The sequence below is a fragment of the Enhydra lutris genome, unplaced genomic scaffold (assembly GCF_002288905.1).
Source record: "Enhydra lutris kenyoni isolate GAN:26980312 unplaced genomic scaffold, ASM228890v2 scaffoldscaffold25, whole genome shotgun sequence".
Classification (NCBI taxonomy): Eukaryota; Metazoa; Chordata; class Mammalia; order Carnivora; family Mustelidae; genus Enhydra; species Enhydra lutris.
Genome location: NW_019154109.1, coordinates 5,798,240 through 5,820,507, shown reverse-complemented (window position 1 = coordinate 5,820,507; position 22,268 = coordinate 5,798,240). Strand labels below are relative to the sequence as shown.

The 22,268-nt window shown below is 39.8% G+C and overlaps 1 protein-coding gene across 5 annotated transcripts in view; it reads right to left on the bottom strand.

Annotated features, from left to right (window-relative positions):
- The window catches only part of LOC111151011 (protein phosphatase 1 regulatory subunit 12B), a 215,369-nt gene that overhangs the window by 90,544 nt on the left and 102,557 nt on the right, over positions 1-22,268 (bottom strand). For all 5 annotated transcript variants that reach the window (XM_022508707.1, XM_022508709.1, XM_022508710.1 and 2 more), the window contains one exon: positions 2,186-2,276. In XM_022508707.1, coding sequence (XP_022364415.1) covers positions 2,186-2,276 — 91 coding nt within the window. The remainder of the gene's footprint in view (positions 1-2,185; positions 2,277-22,268) is intronic.

The window sequence follows — 22,268 nt, the reverse complement described above, 5'->3', positions numbered from 1 at the left end:
TCACAATACAGTGAGTCAAATAAATTTTTTGGTTTCCCAGTACTTATAAAAGTTATGCTCATACCATACTGTGGTCTATTAAGTATGCAATAATATTATGTCCAAAAAACAATGTACATACCTGAATTAAAAAATACTTTATTGCTAAAAAAAAATGCTAACCATTGTCTGAGCTTTCAGCAAGTCATAGTATTTTTGCTTGTGGAGGCTCTTGCCTTTACGCTAATGGCTGCTGACTGATCAGAGCAGCTGTGGCAATTCCACACAATACGACAACAGTGCAGGAGTGTACCGTGCTGCTTGACTCCTGTGTCCACGAGCAACTTCTCTGTAGCAGCGGATGCTATTTGGCAGCATTTACCCACAGCAGAGCTGCTTTCAAAATCGGAGTCAATCCCTCCAACCCTGCCACTGTTTCATCAGCTAAGTTGAGATCATATTCTAAATCCTTTGTTGTCATCTCAATAGTCTTCACTGGGAGTACATCCCCTCTCAAGAAAACAACATTTTTGGCTCATCTGTAAGAAGAGACTTCCCACCTGTTCATGTTTCATCATGAGATTTCAGCCATCCAGTCCCATGTTTAGGCTCCGCTGCTAAATCTAGTTCCCTTGCTACTTCCACCACATCCGCAGTGACTTCCGCCACTGAACTCTGAACTTCTGATTAGTTAAAAAAACAAACAAAAAGCAGTATCTGCAAAGCATAATAAAATGAGGGATGCCTGTATACAATTCAGTGGTTTTAGCATGTTCAGAGTTCCGCAACCATCATCACCGTCTCATTTCAGAACATTTCATCACCCCAAAAAGAAACTCCTAACCATCAATAGTCACTCCCCGTTTCTTCCTCTCTCCCACCCTGGCAACCACTAACCTATTTTCTTTTCTTTTCTTTCTTTCTTTCTTTCTTTCTTTTTTTTTTTTAGGAGAGACAGCGAGTGAGAGTGAGGCTGGGGGAGGATCAGAGGGAGAGGAAGAGAATCTTAAGCAGGCTCCATGGGCAACTCGGAGCCTGATGCATGACCCTGAGATCATGACCTGAGCCGAAACCAAGAGTTGAACGCTTAAGTGACTGAGCCACCCAGGTGCTCCACTAATTTTTTCTATTTCTCTGGCTTTGCCTATTCTGGATCTTTTCATATCAGTGGAATCATGTCTTGTTTCTTTCACTTAACATAATGTTTTCTCAAGGTACCTGCACATTGTAGCATTAGCATGTATCATTTCATTGCCAAATAATATTCTATTGTACAGATCTATAATATTTTGTTTATCCATTCCTTTGTTGATGGAAATTTGTTTTCTTTTTTCCCCAGTTATGCTAACTGCTCAATTTATTTGGTTTGCTTGATGGCTCAACCTATGCCTACCACTCCTATACCTGCTGAGGATAGCTGAGGCACACCCAGCCACACAATGCTAACCCTTGCTGCTGCTGGGGGCCCAGGACTCAACTCTACAGCTGAGTTGGTCTACACAGCAAGTAAACTCTGGTCAGAGTTCAGAGATGACACTGAATTTGGGATGTGGGCTATTGTGAATAATGCTGTTATATAAACACCTGTGTACAAGTTTCTTTTATTTATTTATTTATTTATTTGACAGAGCAAGCAAGTAAGCAAGCGAGACAGAGAGCAAGCACAAGCAGGGGGGAATGGCAGGCAGGGGAGAAGCAGGCTCCCCACTGAGCAAGGAGCCTGATACGGGGCTTGATCCCAGAACCCTGGGATCATGACCCGAGCTGAAGGCAGCTGCCCAACTGACTGTGCCACCCAGGCACCACTATGTACAAGTTTCTGTGTGGACATATGTTTTCATTTCTCTTGACTATATACCTAACAGTAGAATTGCTGGGTCATATGATAACTGTACAGATAACGTTTTGAGGAACTGCCAAACCCTTCTCCTTTAGGGATTCTTCAGATGTGGCCTCTTAAATACAAATGGAATGATTAGTCTTGTGAAGGAAAGGAGATAAACCTGCTCTGAGCCTAGAGAAATAAAAGTGAGAGTGGGCAGATGGAGCTATAAATACATCTGATACTACGTAGTGTAAGATTTAACACAGGTGAAAACTTTTACAACAGTGGCTGGAGTAAGGAACTCGTTTTACGATTTTTTAATCGTTCCACCAACAGAAAGGAAGATAGACAAAATGACATAAAAAAGAAGGCCACACTCACTTGGGTAGACCTTCGAGTCTGCCGAGCTTGTCTGGAGCGTGCTTTTCTTAAGGACTCTGCTTCCTCATCCCGTACAGGAGTCAGATATGATCTGCAGAGAAAAAAAAGTCATAGCAGAAGTAAGAGACCTTTGTTGCATGTACTTGGGGAATGGGGAATGACAAGGTACTTCCACATACTGTGGTGATTTCTACACTCTTAGAATGAACTTAGGCAGAATCAAAATGATAGAAATGCTATCAGTGAAAACAAGACATTACTTGTAAATGTATTACTGTTCAAGCAGAATCATGTCATCTATAAAATGAGAATTTAATTTCTTCTTTCCACATCCTTACAATTTTTATTTCTTTCTTTTCTTGCTTTAATGCTCTGGCTAGAGCCTCCAGGATATGTTGAAAAGGAGTGATGATAGCAAGTTTCCATGCTTTGTTCTTGCCTTCAGAGACAAAGCATTCAGCATTTTATCACTCTGATGTCTACTGCAAGACTTCTGTAGACACTGCTTCTCAAGTTCAATCAACTCCTTTCTATTCCAGTAGGAAGTAGGCTAAGAGGGTTTTGTTGTTATTGGTTCTGTTTTTTAATCATTGGTGTGTGTTGAACTAATCACATGGTTTTCTTCCCCATATATTGAGATTATTATCATTTCCCTTCTTTTTTCTGTTAATATGGTGAATTGCACTGAATAATTTTTGAATGATAAAATAACATTGGATTCTTAGGATAAGCTCAACTTGGCCATGATGTATCATTTTTTTAAAAGAAATATTATTTTATTATTTTTTTAAGTAAGCTCTATACACAACATGGGGTTTGAACTCACAACCCTGAGATCAAGAGTTGCATACTCTACTGACTGAGCTAACCAGAGACCCCTACATCTACTTACTTTTATATAGATTCAGTATTGTTTAGTTTAGGATTTCTCCATCCACGTTTATTAGAGAAATTGGCCTGTAATTTTCCCTTTTTTTTTTTTTTCAAGATTTTATTTATTTATTTGAGAGAGAGACAGTGAGTGAGAGCATGAGCGAGAAGGTCAGAGGGAGAAGCAGACTCCCCATGGAGCTGGGAGCCCGATGCAGGACTCGATCCTGGGACTCCGGGATCATGACCTGAGCCGAAGGCAGTCGTCTAACCAACTGAGCCACCCAGGCGTCCCTAATTTTCCCTTCTTATAATAACCTGGTCAGCTCTAGAAATAAGATCATACAAGTTGGGAAGTGTTTTCTCCTTGTCTATTTTCTGTAAGAATTTGTATAAGATTAAGGTTGTTTCTTTCTTAAACAATTAGTAAAGTGCACCAATGAAGCCATCTGGATTTAAAGTGTTCTTTATGGGAGGGTTTTAAATAAGGGGTTCAATTTCTTTAATTGACTTAGGCCTAGTCAGATTTTCTGTTTTGGTAATATTTATTTTTCAAAGAACTTAATATTCTTATATTTAGTGGCACAAAATTATTCATAATATTCTTGTATATTTTATTTATTTATTTTACTCTTGTATATTTTAACTGTCATTTTAGTATCTGTAGCAATGATACTTTAATTTTTTGGTCTCAGGGTCCTTCTACATTATATCTGTATCTATATATCTATATCTATATATTTTTTTAAGATTTTACTTATTTGACAGAGAGAGCACAAACAGGGGAGAGTGTCAGGGAGAGTGAGAAATAGGCTTCCCATTCAGCAGAGAGCCAGATGTGGGGCTCGATCCCAGGACCCTGAGATCATTACCTAAGTTGAAGGCAGATGCTTAACCAACTGAGCCACCCAGGGGGCTCCTACATTTTTTTAAAGATTTTATTTATTTATTTCAGAGAGTGTGCAAGAGGGAAGGACAGAGGATGAGGGAGAAGCAGACTCTGCACTGAGCATGGAGCCAGATGTGGGGCTTGATTCCAGGACCCTGGGATCATGACCTGAGCTGAAGGAAGATGCTTAACTGACTAAGCCACTAGGTGCCACCCTTTTACATTTTTAAAAATTACTGAAGACCTCCCCTCAAAGGGCTTTTGTTTATGTGTATCTATTCATATTTACCCTAGCAGAAATTAAAACTGATCAATTTGAAAAATATGCACTAATGCATTTAAAAATAATAGCCCTATTACAGAAAGGTACATCAATAACTTAGCTTTTATGAAAAATAACTATTATCTAAAACAAAAGATTTTAGTAAGGGTGTTGTATTACATTTTTATCATTTTCTTTAACACTGGCTTAGTAGAAGATAACCAGATTTTCATTCACACTTTATTCAATATGTTATATAATGGTGTTTCAATTAAAATATATAAAGAATATACAGTCTTTCACAGGTTTGTAGTTGGTAAAGCCAGTATTATTGTAATAGCCTTTTTAGATAATTATGGATATTCTTCTTTAAAACTATATACTAAAACACAAATGGCAGTTTCTCAAAGGTTAGTAGCAGAAAAAATAAAGAAAAAAATGGTTAGTAGCAAGTGGAATCTGAAACCGTGTTAATAGACTGTTCATATTGTTATATTGAAATCTATTGGTCTTGCATTTTGAATGGACCTTCTTACCCCTGCACGAATTTGGGTCATTGCACATCGGTCATTTGGAAAACACTGGTGCAGATCTTCCAAATGTTGACACATTGCATTATAAAGTAATAATTTTATAAATCACATTCTGTAACATAGGGGTAAGCTCCTTGACATGGCCCCGATAATGATTTTTTTGGATTTGACACCAAAAGCAAAGGCAACAAGAGCAAAAATAAATTAAGTGGGACTGTATCAAACTAAAAAGCTTCTGCATAGCAAAGCAAACCATCAACAAGAAAAGGCAATCTACAGATGGAAGAAAACATTGGCAAATCATATATCTGGTAAGGTTAATATCCAAAACAGATAAAGAACTCATACAAAATAAGAGGGGAAAAAAAATCTAATCTCACTTATATGTGAAATCTTAAAAAAACACGAACTCATAGAAACGGAGAACTGATCTGTGGCTGGGCAAAGTAGGTCAAGGTGCTCAAAAGGTATGAAATTTCATTTATAAGATTAGTAAGCCCTGGGTATATGATGTACAGTACTATAAATAACAATGCTGTATTATAAAGTCGAAAGTTGTTAAAAGAGTAATTTTAAAAGTTCTTAAGAGGGAAAAAATTATAATTATGTGTGATGATGGATGTTAACTAAACTCACTGTAGTAATCATTTTGTAATATATTTACTAAATCACTAAGTTGCACACCTAAACTAATACAATATGTCAACTATATCTCAATTTAAAAAAACAGAAAAATAAAACATAAAAAATCATTCTTTAATATCACCTTTGATCTTGGGGCAGTCTTCAAATATTGGGAAGCAGTCAATAATACCACTCATAATGGCAGATACAAGTTTTCCAAAATTCTAATCTCTCCTTGAAATTTATTTTGTAATTGGCAACAACTAACTTTGTGACAAGCTCACTGTATTCATTTTCAAGAAAACGTCTGCCAGATACTTAAGTCTAAAGGACCACAGTTTGCCTAGTCATTCTTTCAAGTAAAAAACGGTGTCCCAGGAAAAAAGCAGCTAATTCCTCTTTTTCTTTCCTCTGCATTCCAATTCTACTTATGTTAGACCTTATTTGCCATATTCTATTTATTTATTATGCTTTTTCTATATTTCCCTTCCTAGTCTCTGTCTGAGTTTCATTCTGAGTTATTTTCTTTCTCTTTCTGTTTTAAGTTTTATTTATTTAAGTCATCTCTACACTCACTATGGGGCTTGCACTCACAACCCCGAGATCCAGAGTCGCGCGCTCTCCCAACAGAGCCAGCTGGACACCTTGCGCCAGATATTTGTTACCGTCCATCTAATTACTTCACTAATCCTCTCTTCAGCTGGTCTACTATAAACTCACCAGTTGAGTTTCTAATTACAGTTATTTAAAGTTTCGGTTCTAGAATTTCTATTTGATTCTTTTTAAAATAGACTGCAGTTCTCTGTTGAAATTCTCCACCTTCTATTTTCTTGAACATATTAACCATAACTAATTTGAAGTCCATGTTTGATAACATTAATATCTGCTCTATTCGTATTGTTTCATGTTGTTTTGTTTTCTTAGTCTTTTGGTAAATCAGTCTTATTTCTTGGCTTGTCTGCTAATCTCTGAAAAAAAATCCACATTTTGTTTTACACTGAATACATGTCTTTATTAGGAAAACTGTAAGTGCACACACATCTTTCTCACTGATATGACTTCAAAGTAGTGACTGTTTCTTAAATGGAGTTGTTACTTGTTTAAAAAAAAAAGCACACTGCATAGAGGAAGCTGTCTTATTTGGACCATTTCCACATTATAGCTCCAATTAAAAAAATACAAAATACAGTATTTATCACATTTAACACTGAACCCATCACTGCTCAGAGGCTGAGCATTCAGCAAGCGTCAACTGCCAAACATTTTTAATGAGAGAATATTCTTTTCCTCTGGCAGTTAGGTTAAGGAAGTGATTCTCAAACTTCCATCTGCATCAGCGTTTCTTAGGGGGCTTGTGAAATACAAATTGTTAGGCCCCACCCCCTAGATGTCCTGATTCATCGGGTCTGGAGTAGGGTCTAAGAATTTGTATTTCTAATCAGGTCTCCGTGATGCTTCTCATCTGGAGACCATACTCTGAGAACTACAGCGCCAAGGCAAATGACATTCATCTACCTTGAGATTGAGCTGATTAGAAGGTAGACTTCAGTGTTTGCAAGGGCTGGTCTATTTCTGATAAGTCCTCACTTTAGAAAGTAGTTCTTCAGTGGTCTCAGGTGAATATATGGGGCCCCACTATCTGAACCCCAGTTTTTGTTCCTTCGGCTCCATGAGACTTCAATTACTGAAAATCCTGCCCAGTTTCTTAGCTTTGTAGCTACAGCTCTATCAATCAGCAAATGCCTCGAAGGGAAAAGCACAGCCAATTGTTGGGTTCACCTCTTTATGATTTCTTTCTCTCTAGGATCTTGACTTCACTTCCTTAATAACTCTCCAATATCTTCAAAGGTACTTTTTAATATTTGTCCAGTTTTCCTAGTTATTCTCAGTTGGAGAGTTTGTCTAATACAAGATATGCCATAGCCTGAAGCAGAGGTTCCCAACCAAGCTATATATATTTTTAAAAAGATTTCATTTATTCATTTGACAGAGAGAGAGAGAGTGTGTACAAGCAGGGGGAGACACAGAGGGAGAGGTAGAAGCAGACTCCCTGCTCAGTGGGGAAACTGATGTGGGGCTCAAACCCAGGACCATGGGATTATGACCTGAGCTGAAGGCAGATGCTTAACCGACTGAGCCATCCAGGTGCCCCCAAGCATATTTTAACAGTCTTACTTTTTCCCTTGATATGAATTAGCAGATTTGGAATTCTGATACATGTATTAATCCACTGTAAGTTTGGTAGGTTTGAGTCCTTCCTTAATATGTTCCTCTCTTCTTGGTGAACTGAAAAAAAATTAAGTCTCCAAACATGGAAAGCTCTGGACCACTGAGGACTAACTCCCCATGAAATTCTGTCTGGGTTACCAACCGGCCTAGACACATGTCATTTCTACCTGCAAAATATAGAGAGCATCACTCTTATACTTAATTCTTGACTGTTAACCTTTCTTTGCATACTAGATGGGAGCCACAGTGAAAGAAAAGAACTTCAAACTGGCTTCTCCCATTGCATACTCTAGAGTTTTATTGAATGAGAGACATGGTAAAAACAGGCCTGGTAGGTAAGAAGTCTTAAATATTTGAAGTCATACATGTTTTTCACAGAAAAATTAGAAGACAAAAATGGAAAAACAAAAATAAACTTAAATTCCACCACATGAAAATAATCCGTTTTCATTCTACCACATCTATGTCTAGATTATTATCTATGTACGTATGTATGTATGTACGTAGCGTATTTTTTTAGTAAATATCATGTATACTATTTTGTTACCTGTGTCAATATATGAGAGGTTTAGGATTTAAATTGTAAAAGAAAAATTAAAAAACCCGGAAAACTCCAATACTTGAATTTGTAAATATTTTGAGGAAGGAAGTAACATTTCCATTCATTTTCCTTTACCTAGATTGGATCCCAAGGTTCACAAAAGTGACACACCTAACTTACAGTTGCCTTGGGGACGTACTAAGTTTTAAGTAGAGCCCAGGTCCTTACACTTTCTAAAATCTAGACCAGGTAGTAAACAAACTCTGGTCCTGAGCCAAATCTGGCCTGCCATATTTTTGTAAGTAAAATAAAGTTTTATGTAACTACAGCAACAGAGTTTAATATTTGCAATGGAGACAAAATCGCCTGCAAAGTCTAAAGGATTCACTATCTGGTCCTTTACAGAAAAAATCTGGTGACTCCTGTACCAAACCCATCCTCAACACACCTTGCTCTTTCTGAGAAGCATTTGAGCCATCCATGAAATCTGAGTGCTACACAAGTCCTTATTGCTAGGAAAAGAAGATGGGTCTATGTTCACAAAAGAGTACAATAGAAAGTGTAACAGAAGCCATGGCTCTACATATTTGTGACATCCAGATAAAACTAGGCTAAAACCCCAGTTCAGCAGCACAGAAAGGAATTCCAATGCCAAAGTCCCTTGATTACCCTATTTATCTACTACTACCTTTCCTGGAGGGCAGGAAGCATTTTTTTCTTTGTATTTGCTAGGACTTTGAGGTTACATAATCAGTGGAATTCACATAATTACAGGTAATCAGCATGACATCACCAAAGTTATTTGCTCTCTGCATCTAAATTCATAGTGCCCCTTTATATACCACAGATGGGCTGATATTAGCTTAAGAAGCTGTGCAGAATGCCTAGCAAATCACCAGTGAGCCTGAAGAAAGTAACAATAAATAATAACAGAAGACCTAACATATCTTCTGACAAGGACAGTGTAGTAATAAAATACCCGGGAGTGGGAATCAAATCACCTGGGTTTGAACCCTGACTCCTCAACTTCCTTGCTAGGTAGTGACCTTGGATAAAGTATTTAAGTACGCTCAAACCCAAGTTTCTTATACGATGAAGATATTAACAGCTGTGGTAGATATTAGCAGGTATAGATAGGGTTCTTGTGAAGATTAAATAAGAAAACATATAAAGCGCCTAGAACACGAGCTGGCACGCAGCCAGTACTCAGCACAGTGTCGCTGCTGCTGCCACCAGGGCACACCACACCGCCTACAACATTATTCTCATCGCCGCAGTAAAAGCTCAGCAGTGGCAATTGGAAAAGAAAGGCTGTGTGTACAGTAATAGGCAACCCATCTAATCTAAGTGTTCCCCTTAATTATTTTTACCAGAAATGGATAATTCATTTGGAAAAGGTGTTGATTCCCTTGAAAATATGCCCTAGGAAGGATCAAAGGGCTCTCTGAGTAAAATAAAACTACTGTAAGTAGAAGACTGAAAGAGAGATAAATTTCCATGATCTCCAAGGTAAGAACAAAGCTGTTTTCCCTAGAATAAAATTTTTGTCTGGAATCTACCAATAGGAAATTGGTTTTTGAAATACCGTTAACGAGTCCTGTATCCAAAATCTGTACTGAAGAGAGAGGGTACTTACATGGTTAGCTTCAAACCGGGAAGGACCATGTTCCATATGTGTCTTTCATGGCACTCATGAGGCCGCAGTCGTTAATTATAGAATATCTAGTGGTCCTATGAGACAGCTTGCCATTCCTTGGACTATATCCTATGTTATAAGGATATAGAGACAAGGTATTCCAGAAAGGCCATAGAGAACCGCTTCCATATCAATCTGGAAGCACCTATAGATAGCTATAGGGGAGGGGGACAACTTAAGAGGATTAACAGATTCATAAACCCGTGGATAAAGACTTTATGACTCCGAGAAGTCATCTAGTTCCAAGACTACAGCTAAGATGACAAATTCCTGTTTTAGAGATGCGTCGATAAAAGCCTAAGGCAACATTAACATACTTGCCTAAGCTCACAGTGTTGTTCAGTCACAAGCCTAAAGGGACTATAACTGTGGTCTCCTGCTTCAAGTACAGCTTTTTTTAGATTACACCAGCGAACTGAAAACTGTTTCTTCCACCCAGCACCGTGAAGGGTACCCTAATTATTGGATTTATGGGGCAGGACACCACTTCTTCCAAATTTAGCAATATCAGGAATTAGTGTATAAAGATGTCTTGCATTAGACTTTCCCCTATCTTCCCCTGATGTTTCCCAGAAGAATGCCATAATCAACACTCTATCTTGGGAAAGAATGATTTTTCCATTTTCAGAGCCTGCCACCAACACACGATAAAGCTGTCATGAACAAGTGACAGAGAATGCAGTTGAAGCTACAGTCGCCAAGGCTCTGGCAGGTAGGCTTGAGTTCAAGTTTCCTCGCTATTTCTAATGGGCTCTGGGATGCTAACGCTGTGGTATGGCAGAAAGAACACGTACCCGGGTTCCAGTTTCAGTTCTGCCATTAACTACATGCTTGACCTCAAGAGAATCGTTTCATTTCTTGGTACCTTAGTTTCTCCACTTACAAAATGAAGGGTAAGTCTATAGTTTTAAGGTCCCATGTAACTTGAAGCCCTAGTGAGTCCGTATTTACGCTGATTCTGGACAAACCATCTCTAAGTCTCTCACTAAAATGCCTATTCATTGCTTCTGCTCAAATACTAGATTTCCTATATTCTATAGGTCACTTGCTTTAGTAGAGTCCAACGGAACTTTGTATGATAATGGAAAAGTCGTATCCCTGCATGGTCCAAAACGGCAGTTGCTGGTCATGTGTGACTACTAAACACCTAAAACGTGCTAGTATGACAGAGGAAATGAACTTTTAATCTTATTTAATTTTTAGTTAACTTAAAGCTACACAACCGCTCATGGCCACTGGCTACCATCCTGGAAAGCACAGCTCCAGAAGTCCTGAAAATCCAATTAAGACACATTATCATGAAGCTCTCTCCTTAAACCTGAAAACCAGATTCAGCTCATACAACATCAGCCTAACAGAATGCAGTTTGTCAGACAGCTGAGTTTAAAACCAATTGATTTTATTTTATTTCCAAAGATTAAAGTTCCCATTTTTTTTCTGTGCCTCTCAGAGGCATTATGACGTTAATTTTGCGTTTTTACATGGGGTGCTTTTAAGTCCTATAATGTAGTGGTGGGGCTCCTGTCTGTAAGATATTTATAGACACAGCGAACAGGAACAAGCTCAAGATACAGCACACCTCAGAGACACTTTTTACCTAATGGCAGCATTTATTCTCTGCTAACCCCGTATGCCTTACCCCGTACCACCGTTCTCTCCCTCTGCCCCCTTTACAAAGAGAGCGTCAAGAAAACGGACTGTTACCTCCTCGTGCAGGCCTGCATAGCAGAATGAAGGTCACAAGATGTGTGGAGATGAATAGCAGGAAAGGTAAGCGGCTGCTGGGCAAGACTGCAGTCTCAGCACCCGGTCTCCCTTGGAAACTAGGAAAGGCTTGAGCTTCCACTGCTATCCAGCAAGCCAGAGGCAAAGCTTGCAATTTGCTAAGAACCTGCTACTAAGGAGGAGGAGGAGAAGGAAGGGGAGGAGAAAAGGCGAGGAAGGCAAAATCTTGGGGCTCGGCACAGCGAATGCTGCTAATAGTGCCCAAAATACCATTCCATTAGATGCATATTTTATACACGGTACCAAACCAATCAATACTACTTCTCATTTCATACAGAGGGGCGGGGGAGGAACTGTGTGTGTGAAAGACAGAGCAAGAGAGATGCCGCGTTCTTATTCCGGATGTTATTTCGTCTGCCCTTGGGCTATCCTGGTTGTCGCATCTACCCACGGGAGCTCTAAATACTGCCTCACTCGAGGCTCAGGCCCAGCCGGCTGGCAAAGGTCAACAGCGGTAAAGAAAGAGACAAAAAAGAACACACAACAGACAAATGCAGGGACAAATTCCCAATCTGGCATAAGTGGGTTAAAGCTAAATGAGGGAGACTAAGTACTGCTCAATTTGCTAAGCTACCTACAGATCAGAAAGACTTCCAGATACGGCATGTGTCACATATCAGGGTATGATCTGATTCACAGTTTAGGGACAACTGTATTCAAGGGCTCATTTGACATACTCCTAACTCAACACTGAGATCAGAGTGAAAGTTTAAGCAAGCTATCAAAGCTACATCTCCCCTACGCAGAATAATTATTTAAAAAGGAGGGAGGAGTTCCCTCAACTAAACGAAGCATTTCCTGAATCCTCTAGACCAGCAGTCCTCAACAGGGACAAAAAACCACTTCATCTTCCTGAGATTCTCAAAAGCACAAACCACTGACATTATCAAGTATAACATTAGTTATAAAGTCTCCACCAGGGGCAATGACAAAGAATTATCTGGCCCCAAATGTCAATACTGCCAAGTTTGCAAACTTTTTCTGTGAAGGGCCAGACAGCCTATCTTCCAGGCTTTGCAAGGCTACGGAACACCTTCACTGTAGTGCCAAAGCGGTCACGGACAATACAGAAATGAGGGGCGAGGCTGTGTGCCTACTGTTTGCTGTGCTGCAGGGGCAGAGCTGAGCAGATGCAGCGGAGAGCACGGGGCCCAAAAGGCCCAAAAGGCCCAGAAGATTTACTGCCTGGCCCTTTACAAAAAAAGTCTGCTGATCCCCCGCGCTAACCTCTTAAGTTATATGGCACCAAATGACAGCTCAGAGAACTCCTTTTGCTTTACAAACCATGTGAGCCTGGTGTTTCTGTGACCTACCTTTGATAAGTACTATATTGCCTCAAATTCTTGTATCTCTGAACATTTGTTCCATTAAAACACTCCAGCTTCAAGTGCCAAAACCACTTTTACAAATGACAATGTTTTACTTATTTAGGTCACTCTACAGTTAATTCATTGGTCAGAACAGGTGTTAGGGATGCCAAGAATGGCAGATTCAGGTGCCAAAAGCACAAGTGCCGCTTTATTTCATACCCACAGGCTGTACCAACTGGACTTGGCCAACTGTCTCGAACATTCACTACTAACTACAAAATAGACCAGGTCAAATTCAGCACCACCACTGAATTTTTTTTAAGAAGAAAATTCAAAAAGTCAACACACAAAATATTCACGGAAATAATCCAAATAGGAAACAAAAGGGGGATCAACTGAACAGATTATGGAACATTCACATGACAGAGTCTGTCAGACATTAGAAGACAAACTGCAAACTACTACAGATACATAACTTGCAAAATATTAGCATTTTGAATATGTAAAGAACTTACACCAATTTAAAAAAGGACCAAGAATCCAAGAGGAAATAACAACAAAGCATATAATCAGGGAATTTACAAAACAGGAAACCCACAAAGCCAATACACATAAGAGAAAATGTTCAGTTTCACTTAATGATCATGAAATGCAAAATTAAAACAAGGAAAACCACTTCATCTTCCTGAGATTCTCAAAAGCACAAACCACTGACATTATCAAGTATAACATTAGTTATAAAGATGTAGAAACTCTCCTACATTGCTGGTGAGAGTGGAAACAGGAGAGCAGTCTGGCATCTCAAGTAAAGAGGTACTCACTGTTTAGATCCAGGAATTCCATTTGAAAATAAATACTCTTGAGAAACTGCTACATATTTAGATAAGAAAACATGAACAAGAATGTACACAGCAATGCAACAGAATAATTGGTATTCGTAAAAGAGAGAGAGAGAGAGAGAGAGAGAAAATGACTTAAATGTACATTAGCAGGAAAAAAAAAAAAAACAACCCAAAACCAAACTGTGGTATATCTACACAATGGACTAAAATGAGCATTCAAAATGAACAAAAGAATGCTAAATAAAAAACATGAGGTTTCAGAATGATGTGTGCAGAATGATATAATTTATAGGAAGAAAAAAACATGTGAAAGTATTAATATGTGTATATATAAACAGAATAATAACTAATAAAAATTTGCAAATGACAAACACAAAATTTAGTATAGTAACTATCTCCAGCTAGGGAGGGAGTCAAGGGGATGAGACTGAGACATATGCAGGGGCCTCAACGACATTTTTAATATTTTATTTAAAAAACACTGAAGCTAAAAAACAAACAAACAAAAAAAACCACTGAAGCTAATATAGCTAGGACTTAATTGAGCCAGAAAATGGATATGTTGGGTATTTGTAATATTTAATAATAATATTTTAATAAGAAAAAACCTACAGTATAATCTCAAAATCAACACAACATAAAAAGATGTTAGTAGGGGTATTGCTGAATGGTAAGATTATGGATAAATAATTATTTTTCTCCTTAAAATATGCACATGGTGGAAAATTTTATAAACTCCAAAACCTTTAAAGATTTTATTTGAGAGAGACAGTGGGGGGAGAGGCAGAGGGAGAGGGAGAGGGAGGGGGACAAGCAGACTCTGCACTGAGTGCAGAGCCCAATGCGGGGGCTTCACCCCACCACCCCGAGAACTCAACCTGAGCTGAAATCAAGAGTTGGACACTTAACCGACTGAGCCACCCAGGCACCCCAAACTTTAAAAATTGATTATTAATATTCAAAGGACTGTTTCAAGGAGTAAGATGTAGTTATATTCCACACTTAGAAAAATCCTTTATTACCATAATTGGCAGTGACCTAGAAAGGACAGGTACTTTCTAGGATATACTAAAGTAATATAAATATTTCAGGGAAAAAAATATCCTTTCGTCACCCTTAGGACAGAGAAGGGAGTGAGAGTTTAGGTTTAAGAAGGTGGAAAAAGGGGCTCTAACCCATTTAAGTGGGGAATTAGGAACAGGCCTGTGTTAGCACCAGGTGGGCTCTAAGTACTAAGGTCAGTGGACTCACGGACTCCTCTCACCCTCCAGAAACTGGTCTGGAATCTGGAATCTGTAATCTGTAATCACTAGCATGGGCTTCATTAGGAAAAAGGGAGCACCTGGGAAGTGGGGAAGCACCCCAACCTGTTTTTTTTTTAACCTTTATTGAACAGGAACCTACTTATAACAACAAGATTTAAGTTGTCATCTCTTCCCAGAAAAAAAAAAAAAAAGGGGGAATTTACACCTAACAAAATTTTGCTAACAATTTCAGGGATTTCTGAACTTTTCTGAAGCTTGGGTTAAGAAGAGACGGGTCTAGAATGGAAGGACTTCAAGGACCTAAATCAGATTTCTCTTCAGAGAAGGCCTGTAAAACAGATTATCTTCCCTAGCCAACCACCCCACTTTTCAGATGACAGATTAATTAACCCTCAGTGGCACTTTTTAAAAGTCAGGCTTCCTGGGATATAATTTACACACAGTAAAATTTGCCCTAGAAAGCATACAGGTCAAAGAGTTGTAAGTTCTGACAAGTGCCTATAATCCTGTAACCATCACCACAATCAGGATAGAGAATACATCTATTAGCTCCCAAAATTCTCATGCCCCTTTGTAGTCCATCTCTTCCAATCCCAGTCTATGGGAATTTTTTGTAATTACACAAAAAGCTTTAAAACTTGATACTAAAGGAACACACTGACTTTTTCATTCACACTAAAAAGTAGTAAGTAAACCAATAACTGTCCTAACCCACTAAATCAGGTGTTAGCCACTACCTTATAGATCGTAACAAAAACGAGCCTAAGCTCTTGTGAAATAAAATTCCTTATATTCTTTGCACCACTAGCCACCATTCTCTAAGTTTTAGGAAGGTGGGCTATTTTTTGTCATCACATCATTAACATTTAGCACTGTGTCTAGCTTATAGTAGGTGCTCCAACATGGTTACTGGACTCAATTAAGGTTATGGAGGAAATTTAGAATCCAAGTTAACATAGCTTTTTCTTAGGGTTGGTCCCAATCACATGCTCATTTATTTACCATTTGAAAAGTTTCACCATCAGTGTGTTGATCCATTCATTTTCTTCATTCCATTTAACCAACGATTGCCCCATCCTACACTTTTTTTTTTTTTAACCTACTCCAGATACTATATTTCAAAATAAACAAGGCCTGATTTCCAACAGGATCTCGTGAGGAAGTCGTACATATAAAGGAGTGATAATTAAAATTTAAGATAAGAAATGCCATGACATAAAGAGCTCGTGCTCTGGATAGAGAGCCCAGAATTATCCGAAAGGTGAGAGATAAAACATAGAGGAGGTGATGTGAACGGAATCTAGAAAGACTGGGAAGAGGGCTTCCTAAACCAAGCCCAGTAACAGCACTGCTTATGGCTCCATTCTTGGATTTCAAGCAGGAGAGTGAGCCGATCAGATCTGCACTGCAGAGGAGGGACTGTTGGGCTGGGGAAGGGGAGAAGGCGGCCAAGGGTCCAGCTGGGAGGGGTCAAGTTAACAGAGGGCAGTGCAGATGGAGAGAGAGTATAACTGAAGGGCTCTTGACAATGAATGACAGGACCCGGTGAGGAGTGTGTCACTTCTTGGCGGGAAGTAAAGAGAAGGTTTCTAGTTTGATTTCTGTTTCTCTCAACTGGGTGACACTTCTTCGGGACAAAAAGACTTTTTAAAATACATGAAAACTGGGGCACTTGGGTGGCTTGATTGGTTGTGTCTGACTCTTGATTTTGACTCCGGTCATGACCTCAAAGTCCTGGGATCCAGCCTCGTGCAGGGCTCCTCACTCAGCGGGGAATCTGCCTGGGGACACTCTCCCTCGCACTCTGTCCCTCCCCCCACCCCCACTCACGTTCTCTCTCTCTCTCTCTCAGATAAATCAATAAATCTTAAAGAAATACATGAAAACTAACAGGTTTTTGTCTCTCTTTCCAGGCTTTTTGGGTCAGAGGGAAGGAAATGGTTTGGTTTGGTTATATTCTCTTTCTTATAGAGGACTAGAGAATCCTTAAAAATGCATACCTGTAATAACACTTGAAATCATGAATATTAGGGAAAGGAAAAAAATGGCCAGAAATGGCTATCATTAGGTGTGGCTACCGGAAGTCAGGCACTACTCTACCTAAGTCCTTTCCACGCAGTGCCGTGAAGCTCATCAGAGATGGCTAGGCTAGAAATCTAGTCGAGTAGTGGCTGAGGAGACTGGAGTGGACAAGATCAACTAGAGAGTCCTGAGAAGAGAAAAGAAGGAGGCCCGAGGAACAATACATAAGGTGTTTGCAGAAGAAAATGAGCTTAAAAGGACACAGAGAAGGAGCAGTCAGAAAGGACAGAAGTGAGCCAAGAAAGAATGGTATCTCAGGGGTCAAGGGAGAATAAAGATTTCAGAGGATAGCAGTCAACATCATAAAGTGCTGCTGGGAGTTCAAGGTAACAAATGAAGCAGTGATTAAGGAATCTGATCATTAGGAACGCCACCGGGCCCCCTCCTAGAGCAATTTCAATGGACAGGCGAGTGGGGCAGAATTTCTACTTTAATAGGCTGTGGAGAGAATAGGAGGCTAGGAAGTAAATAAAGTGACATAAGGGCTTTTCCAAGAGTAATAGGGAAGACAGAGTGACAGGATGACCTCAGAAGGTAGTGCAGCACTGAAGGTAAGTCTATGAAGACACAAGAGACAAGCACCTGTCAAGGACAAACAACATTTTTGTGCAGGAGTGTTTTTGTCACAGATACAGCTAAGCTTGCAGCTCTGGTTCCCATGACTTATGAATTTTGGGTGCCAAATGTTCTTTCTTTTAAAGACTATAAGCTTCATTGTAAAGGAACGTAGTCCTTGAGTTATTACTATATTTTATTTACATGGCAATGAGCAGTGAGCCACTTTCAGCACAAATGCACCAGATTTGTGAATCACATTCAATTTTCCTTTTTCAGGTTAGAAGACTAAGATTTATTCAGAGGAAACAATTTAAAGAGCTGGGTCAATTATACTACCCAGAATTAGCTAAAAGACTCTGGGGAAGGGGGGAAAATGGTTTAAAGACAAACCAGAAACAATGGTAATTGCTGTCATCCAATCCCAATTTTTAAAATATTTCTTAAAATAGAAACAAGCCTGCCCATGGCTCTGGAATTCTCCCAAAAGTAAACTTCCCATATCCAGCATCCTCACAAAACACTGAATAAGCCAGTGGACCTACAAGACAACTTCTCATGTTTCCCCAAAACCCTTATTTCCTATTTCAGTTTCAGATAGGATAGAAAGTGTTTGATTTGCTTTGTTTTCAAAAGTGGTATCTCCCAAGACGAATACTCATTTCCTAGAAGTTCTGTCTTCCCTTCAAAAAAATGTCAAGAGATTTTAACCACTGTGCTCCTTGTGAGCTTATGGTATACAATGGTCCAATGAAGCCTGGCACCCTGGCACACACCTGTGTGCTCAGTGGTGTACAGTAAGCATGGACTTTAAATTCCAAAAGATCTGGTTTTGAATCCTGGTTTTGCCATTTACTAGCTCTGTGAGTGTGGGCAGTTTCCATAGTCACTCTGAGCCTTAATTTCCTTATGTCTTTTAAGAAAGCAATATTACTTATCTCACAAAGCTGGGAGGATTAAATGCATCTAGGAGGGTACCGGCGTCTAACATAACAAGCTTCCAAAAATATGATTTCTCTTACCCCATTTAAACCAACTCATATGTTCAAAAGCCAACTCAAATTCTATCTTCAGTGGCTTCACGAAGCCCTTCCTACCCTCTCCCTCCTCCCTCATTCATTCAACTTCTTCTCTAAACTCCTAATATACAGGAACACAGTTCTGCAGTCAAGGATATACAGCTCCTTAATGTGTACTCTTGGTTTACTGTGTGTGTATGTGGTGACCCTGATCTTCTAGGCACTGCCTAGGACATACCCATTTCTTATTATTCTCAGCACAATACGGAGCGCAGAAACGGTCAGATGGCCATCAAAGACTTAGAATCTGATGATTTTAGAATCCAATACTACCTACAAATCTCCTAACTCCACTGACTAACCAATTAAGACTCTGAGCCTGAAGAAGTTAAATGGCTTGCTTGAGAGGGCATACACTGTGTGTTCAGCTGAAGAGGAAACTGGAGTCTCCTGCCTTGCCCCCAGGGAGTTTGCTGCGCTCTGGTGAAGCAGCACCCCAGCGATGTCCACAGAGGGCCTCCCCATGCCAGAAACAGCTGCACTCCCTGTAGAAAAACACTTTACACGGAATGGGGTAAATACACTTATCTGCAAACTGAAATCAAACACAAAATCAGGTCTTAGGGCACCTTACATGAAGTAGATCAACTGACGCTCTTCTGCTGCCACCTTCTGGACAGAGTGTATTACTACATAGAGGCTCATTTTCACTGATAAGTTTCTTCTATACATATTTTACCCAACCCCTACTATGTATTAGGCTCTGTGGTATGCAGAAAACCCAATAAAAAAAAGCATTCTCAAGAAACTCACAATGTAGGGGCGCCTGGGTGGCTCAGTGGGTTAATGCCTCTGCCTTTGGCTCAGGTCCTGATCCCAGGGTCCTGGAATCGAGCCCCACATCAGGCTCTCTGCTCAGCAGGGAGCCTGCTTCCCTTCCTCTCTCTCTGCCTGCCTCTCTGCCTACTTGTGATCTCTGTCTGTCAAATAAATAAATAAAATCTTAAAAAAAAAGCTCACAATGTAGTAATGAGGAGAGACAACACCTAATTTAATTAATTAGTTAAAGCAGTCCTAAGAAAAGTGCTACCGAAGAACACTCTGGAGATCGTACTGAGTGCAGTCTGGAGCTGGGGAAGCAAGGTAGCCAGTGGTGGGTTTTCACCCCATGAATAGAATCTTTTTCAGCGGGGAAGGTGATAGAAGGCCTTTCCAGAAAGAAGGTTGAACACAAAGAGGGTCATAAAAGGAAAAGCATGTTTGGGAAATAGCCAGAGTTTTCTACCTGAGTACACAGAGTGATACGATGTCAAAGACACAAAGCCCAAGAAGAAGAGTAGAGAGGGACCAGTGAGAAGAGCAGAAGTTTAGTTCTGGACAAGCTGAGCTCAGACTAGTGAGTGATCTCTCTACAGGGCTGAAATGGCTATCCATCCACAGAATCCTTTACGTGGCCAGACACAGCACGATTTTCAATTTTGTCTAGAAAAATGGGTCCTCTGAATATAAAAGATGACTTAGGAAACTTCTCCTCTTGTAGGTATGGGAAAACATTTACTTCCATGAAGATTCAATGCGAATGTATGGTTTGCAGTATGTAAACAGCTCAATGAGCTAGTCTTTGCATTTTATAATTTCCTGTTCAAAGGCCAACACAAGGAGTAGTCTAACCTTTCATTTACCTAAACCAGCTTCTCTCTGCAATTGTCCTACATATCCAACAATTTTTTTTTGTTTCATTTATTTAAAATATATTACATAATATTTAAAACTTAAAAAGATACAAAGAATACAACCACCAGGGGCGCCTGGGTGGCACAGTCAGTTAAGAGTTCAACTCTCGGGTTTCAGCTCAGGCTATGGTTAAGGTCCTGGGATGGAGCCCCATGTCAGACTCAGTGCTCAGCGAGGAGTCTGCCTTCTTTCTCTCTGCTCCTCCCTCCTCTCTAAAGTAAATAAATAAATCTTAAAAAAAAAAAAAAAGAATACAACCACCACCTATTATCCAACTTAAGAATACATTACTGATATCAGTTTCTTCTTGAAAAGAGAAGCATGTTTCTACTTCTTGAAATTCTTAGTTGTCCTCTGCCACTCTAACCTCTTGGGTGGGATCCTTAAGTCAGTACACATGTTTAAATTCTTTAGGAATATGAAGAAACACCAGAGAAGTTCTAAACCAGTTATTCTGAACACTGTACACCTTAATTCTTTTTTTTTAAACTTTATTTATTTATTTGACAGAGATCACAAGCAGGCAGAGAGAGAGAGAGGGAAGTGGGCTCCCTGTTGAGCAGAGAGCCCAATGTGGGGCTCGATCCCAGGACCCTGGGATCATGACCTGAGCTGAAGGCAGAGGCCTTAACCCACTGAGCCACCCAGGTGCCCATGTACATCTTATTTTAAACACCCACCCTCTCCCTCTTCTCCCAACCACACCACCACCAACACAAGGTATGCAATCAATACACACATCTAGGACATCAAAGCCAACAAGCAAAGAAATTTTACCTTCTGCTTCTGCTATTCCATGCCCATTCCTGATGTCTCAACTCAGCATACCGAGTTAGCTCCCAAACACAGAAGGTGCTAGTAAATTATGGCAGGGGCTTGATTCAATTCCCCAGAACACAAAGATCAACTTCCTGTGCCTCGGATTTCCATAAAACCAGGAACAGTAAGGAACTCTACTGCCAGATCAAATCATTCTAGGGGAGAGTAGGTCAAGCTACCTGAGACACACCTTGCCACACACCTGTGCAGCAGCTTCCCAGAAGCCCAATTTTCACAAACAGGTGGCCACTCCTTGGACTGTCCTTCCCTAGTAACCTAATAAACACCAGAGCTCATTTTATGAGACTGTTCCAACCCGGGAAAATCAACTCGTAGGAGAGAAAGGGGAGGGGGATTTGAGAGAGGGCACAACATTTTGGTCCCTCCCACATGTCACCAATACAGCTCAGAAAAAAGAACCACTTTATCAGAAGGAGATTAACTGTAAAAACACAGCTGATAAGGGCTTTGAGTAGCAGGTGCTGGGTGAATGCTCACTTTACTCTGAAGTGGTTGGGGAACTGGGACAGAACCACTAGAGGCTCTACCGCACCAGCGAATGGATTCTTGTCCTTTCTTTGGAATGCATGTGTCCCGAAGGGGTGGGGGAATGTTTTAAAGCTCCACTCCTCAACTGTTAAGTGGTGTGCTGAGGAATTACGTGACAAATGCCACTGTCTCTGGAAAATGAAGTGAGTTTGTGTCTTAACAGCTGTGGTGAGCAGCAGAAATACAGGGAAAAAGATAACAGACTTGGAAATTCAAGAGCCTTAAATCTTACGGTAGTAACTCTTAGCAGGCACCATGGAGGTCTTCTTTCCCAGAACAGTTCGGTGGACCTATATGTCTTAGTGTTATTTTTAAACAGCTTTTTGGAGATACAGTTCACATCCCCAGTTAAGCGTACCATTCAGTGGTTTTCTGTACACTCACAGTTATGTAATTATCAACATCATCAATTTTGAAACATTTTCATCACCCCAAAAAGAAACCACACATGCATTAGCATTCACTTTCCAGTTCATGTT